The sequence below is a fragment of the Humulus lupulus genome, chromosome 8 (genome assembly GCF_963169125.1).
Source record: "Humulus lupulus chromosome 8, drHumLupu1.1, whole genome shotgun sequence".
Classification (NCBI taxonomy): Eukaryota; Viridiplantae; Streptophyta; class Magnoliopsida; order Rosales; family Cannabaceae; genus Humulus; species Humulus lupulus.
The window spans coordinates 127,974,916-127,980,351 of NC_084800.1; the positions used below are offsets into that span (position 1 = coordinate 127,974,916).

The 5,436-nt window shown below is 28.8% G+C and overlaps 1 protein-coding gene across 1 annotated transcript; it reads left to right on the top strand.

Annotated features, from left to right (window-relative positions):
• The first annotated feature begins 469 nt into the window (after positions 1–469).
• On the top strand, positions 470–3,621 carry LOC133798432 (uncharacterized). Its single transcript, XM_062236707.1, has 5 exons — positions 470–611; positions 1,490–1,689; positions 1,900–2,001; positions 3,171–3,222; positions 3,309–3,621. Exons 1-5 carry the CDS (start codon positions 521–523, stop codon positions 3,416–3,418), a joined length of 555 nt encoding a protein of 184 aa, XP_062092691.1. The 5' UTR covers positions 470–520; the 3' UTR covers positions 3,419–3,621.
• Positions 3,622–5,436: the final 1,815 nt, after the last annotated feature.

Genomic DNA, 5,436 nt, shown 5'->3' on the forward strand with positions numbered 1-5,436 from the left:
ATATTTTTAGATATAATATTTCCTTCTGAACTCCTCGACCATCTCATCTGCTTCTCTGAACTCATCGTATCACCAACAACCTAAGAATTAGTCTTATAATTAAAAATATTTTGACCAAAATCAAGTCTAGAATACTATTTTGATCAATTTTGTAAAATATATGTTCTAAATCATCATTTAACAAATTACATGGATCGATTGCGTATTCGAAAAAAAAAAACAAGAGTCAATATGTATTTTCCCTAATTATAATTCTCATTTTATATTATTCACATTCATTTTTCTTCTAATTTATTTTGATTATGATTATGATTACAATTACAATTTTGTAAAGAGAGAGTAAGGTTTGCTCTTGGAGCTAAATAGAGATTTTGTTTCCTTAGGTGATAATGTGATAAATGAGAAGGAGTTTGAGGGGTAAATTGCAATATTTGAAAATAAATATTCTACTTCTTCGCATGAAAGACAGGAAAAGATATATGAATGTAAATAATCAGATGCGGAAGACCCCAGAGTTAAAATGGACAGTCCTCCTGAGAATGATTGCTGTGCAGTATGCCATGGCCGCTTCAACATTCCCTGTCAAGCCAATTGCTCCCACTGGTTTTGCGGTGCCTTTTCTTTCTCTCATTTTTCTCCGATTCAAATTTCATTTGAGTGTATTTATATATCGAAGAAAACGCTGAGACTAGGGCATACGAGGAGCTCTAAAGCTTCATTGTCTAATCTATTTATCTTTATTTCTTTCAGTTATTCCAAATCCGGAATTAAAATTTAGTTTGCAATGCTCTGTTTGGCTTGATTCTGAGTTTTAAATAACAGTTATCTGCAATACTATTCTGGGTAATTGATATTAGATAGAGTAAGGTTTCATATTGTAAATTTATAACACTAAATGGCATCATGTATTGCTTGTGTTGAAAACTTTTTTCTGAGTTGTAAATAACAATCAATCATATGTAATACTATTTCTGGGTAATTGGAATGATACGATCTTGTTGTGTAATATAGCTTGAAATTTGGAAGCATTTGAAAGAATGTACAATTGTTAATGCGCAAGTTTGTGTGCATTGGATCAAAATTTAAACAAGGGCTTCATCAAAAATGCTCAGGATGGAAAGTAATGTAGAGGTTTGCATACAAGATGTACCCTCACAATCAAGGAGGGGATAATTAGTGATGGTACAGCTAGCTTTCATTGCTCAAATTATGAGAGAAAAGGGAGAACGTAATATATATGTGTGTGTGTGTGTGTGTGTGTGTTTTTGGAGTATGACGTTGTGAGCATTTCTGTACATATATAAATATATATATATTTATACATGTTTTTTTTTAAAAGAATGGATTAGATATAGGAACAAAAGATTTTTGAGATGGAAGTTTAGCGTTTTATACCTTCCCCGTATTTTGAGACAAATATACTTTTACTAATTACTCATAATTTTGGTTTGTTTGTGCCATAATGCATCTTTCCCTTTCTTTTCATCAGGAAGTTGTATTATGCTTGTTTGGCATCATGGACCAGCATTTCAGCCATGTAAATGTCCTCTTTGTCGCCGGGAAATTACTTTATTGGTTCCAAGTGAGGCTTCATTAAGACAACGCCATGACAATGATGCTGCAGAGGTTCTGGGAAAGGTTGAAAGATACAATCGTTCTTTTGCTGGGCATACTCGTGGCCTTTTTCAGGTGATTGTGCTTGCTATGTTGCATGAATAGCAATATTACTATGGGAAAGGAAGTAATTTTTTTCATTTATCTATTGTCCAGAGGAGACCATTTTCTTTCACTTTCACTTTCACTTCGACTATAGTCCAATTTGTTTCGTGTCTATGTTGAATTGTCTTCAACCACCTTCAACATTTTAACATCAGAATTGTGGCTTTTTCTTTTCTGCAGAGACTTCAAGACCTTCCTTTCTTTATACGGAGGTTGTTACGAGAACTAATGGATCCTCAGAGATCTCTTCCACTTGTCATAAGGGCACGTATCTACATTGCAGTTAAGATAATGACAGAACTAACTACTTTCTAAAAGTTCTTTCATTTTACATTTATTTTTAAGATGCATACACAGGTTATTGCATCATTGTTGTATTAGTTCTTTCATGACTAGTCATCATCATTAATAATATATATGATCATCAAAACTACAAAGTTTTCTTAGTTACCTAATGATCTATTTATTAGCTTAGTCATTGTTTTTCAGATTGCACCGTGTTAACATGTGATTGTATTAACATTCTCTTGGGTTTCTATCATCCTAGATATTTAGCTTTTCTATGGAAATTACTTAATATGGTCTAGATTTGATTCAATAAGCATGTTTTAGGATTCAGTATTTATTGTAGTTTTCTGCGCATGTTCCGTATAATCAATGATTACCATCTAGTATAAATGACTCTCGCATTGTTATTTTATATTAATTCTAGTGGGAAGACACCCCAAAGAGTGAGCAATACCTCATTCTGCTACTGTAGAATTGAAAATGAGACTCAAAGCACTTATAGAAGAAAGAAGTAAATGAATTGTAGGACACGGTATTCAACAAGTAAAATTTCTTTGGTGCTTTTATTTCTTGGTAGAAATAATAGCACACATCTAGGACTGTTTATTATGAAGGGATGGGGACGTAGTATTTCTAATAGTATTCCATTCCTAGATCGAACTTGGTACATCTGGAGAGCTTCCATAAAATGAGACATTGTTCTTAGGATGCCCAAAACTTAGAGCTAGATCAAGTAACATTTAATGCCAATGCATTTCTTGCCAGCCCATTATATCCGACCCTTTATGTCTTCCCTGCACATTGTGATTCTGTGAAACAAAGCAGGCATTAGGCATGCAGCAATAAGCAAATATAAGTGGAATGGTATCACCAGGATTTCGCCCATAAGGACAATGAGATACTATATCTTGGCTGTGCTACATTTAACAGAATCTAAAATCCCAAAATCATAGATTGATGGAATGTTTGTGTCTGTGTATAGTATGAAGCTAACATTATATATTTTTTCCTTTACTAAAGATCAAGCTAACAACACATGTACATTAACAATGATGTTTGAATAGGTATCTTTTCTACAACAAGTATTTTTGGTAGTTTGTGGGCTGCGTTCTGTAGTATCATTTCTTAATTTGTAGTGAATTATTTTTTCATACTGTGTACAGATGGCAATGAGTGGTGTTTACGTACTCAGTCCGATTGACATCATTCCAGAAGGTAACCATGAATTATTTCATCGTCTGATTGAAATTTATTTTGGCAACCCATATATTGTGTTTTACTTGTTTTGGCTGATCTTGTAGGCGTACTGGGTATAGTTGGTCTGTTGGATGATCTTCTCATCGTTCTTATTTTCTTCTTTCATGTTGCTGCCATTTATCGCTCCGTTCTCTATTTTCGTCATGGCGGTTAGGACAGTCTATAGAAACCTGAAATTTGTTTATTTGTTTGTTTGTTTGTTTTAAATATATAGAGGTAAAAGTGGAATAGGAGCTAAATTCTTTTCAATTTATAACTGTGTAAGCTTAGTCCTGTACTTAACTGCCACTTTCTCCTTATAATATATTTGTATGATGTGTATAAATTAATATCTTATGGCTTAGAAGAATTTTTTTATGCTCCTTTCGCCTTATAAAACTCTGTGGCCTCTACAAATTACAAGTATTGCTCTTAAAAGAAAGGTTTTATAATTGCAAAACCCTCTGAAGTAAAAAAAATTGACAAATAACTCTTGAAATTAATTAATTTAACTAAAACTCCTTAAATTTAAATTTATGTTGTATTCTTACAAAAATAGTAATTTAATTTATTTTTGTGTAGTAAAATAGTAAATTTAGCATTTTAAATAATATTTTTTTAACACTAAAACTCTTAAAATCATATTAATTTAAAAAAATTCTTAATAAAATAAGTCATAAATAATATAAATTTTGTATCATTATAATTTTATAATTTCATTAGCTCTTATTATATTATTTATTTTATTTATAGTAGTTACTAACGAAACAAGATTTGATTTTAAAAATATGATAATATCATATAAATACTATATAAAAAAAATTATAGTTAAACCTTTTTTTTAATATTTGAATATATGTGATTTTTCATAAATTATATATTACTTTAATCTAGGAAAATCTCTAAAATAATATTAAAGTATCATAAGAATTTTTTAAAATAAAAATTCATATTGCATTTAAGCATTAAAAAATGGTCTATTGCTTTTTAGACTTAATATTTTGTAAAATATTTCAAATAGACCCCTAAACTTGATTTTGATGAACAAAAAAATTGAACATATCAACAAAGTTTTTAGGCAGAATGATTGTGCTTTTGTTATAAGTTGTTAGTTTGGTGAGTTATTTGTGATCTTAGTTCAAAAAGCTTTGATTAAATTAGGTTTAGGGGTCTATTTGAACTATTTTATAAAAAACAGTGTCAAAAAATTTATCAAAACATAGGATTCAAAAAGTAATTTATCAAAAAATAGAATCCAAACAGGTAATGACACACATGGTTCAAAAAAATATAAACCCTTAAAAAAATTAAATGATTTTAGGATTTTATGCAATTTTGAGTCCATATGTTTTTTTAATAACAGTAGGACCTTCAATTTCAAACAATTTCAATTATAAGCCTTTGTTTTGTAAATTGGGCGAAAAAAGTACCATTAGCTCAACAATTTGGACTCTTCTTTCTTACTCTATTATTTTCTCCTCCTACGAACTTAGTTCATTATAAGAGATCAACAAAGATAATCTATACCATTTTTAGTTTATTATTTATCAAATTTTAGTTGAGGGTACTATTTTTTTCTTTCAAGTTTTCATAATAAAGAATTTTATTTGTAATTATTTGAAATTAAATGGTCTAAACTGATTATAAAATAACCCTAAAATGATATAAACTCAATTTTATAATAGTATTTAAATTATAGAATATTATCATATTTAGATGAAAAAAAGTATTTGTATTTAATTTTAACACCAATATAATGTTATTTAATAAATTTCTTATTATAAAGTTATAATGGTGTAATTGACATAAATAATATAAATCTCTAAATATAATGACGTTTAATAAAATTATAATGATACACCATTTATATTATTTATGGCTTATTTTATATTTAAGAAATTCTTCAAATTAGTATGATTTTAGGGGTTTTAATGTTAAAAGATTGTTATTTAAAACATCAAATATACCATTTTATTACACACAAAAATAAATATAAATTACCAAATTTTAAGGGGATTGTTATTTACTAGAATCAATTGATTTCAGGGATTGTTTATCAATTTTCTTTGACTTCATGGGGTTTTGCTAATAAAAGGCCTGAAATGAAAAGGCAAAGATTGCAAAGTAAAATCTTAACGAAAATTATCTTGTTAATTTTTTTTTTTTTTTTTTGAAAAACAAAAATATTTTTGG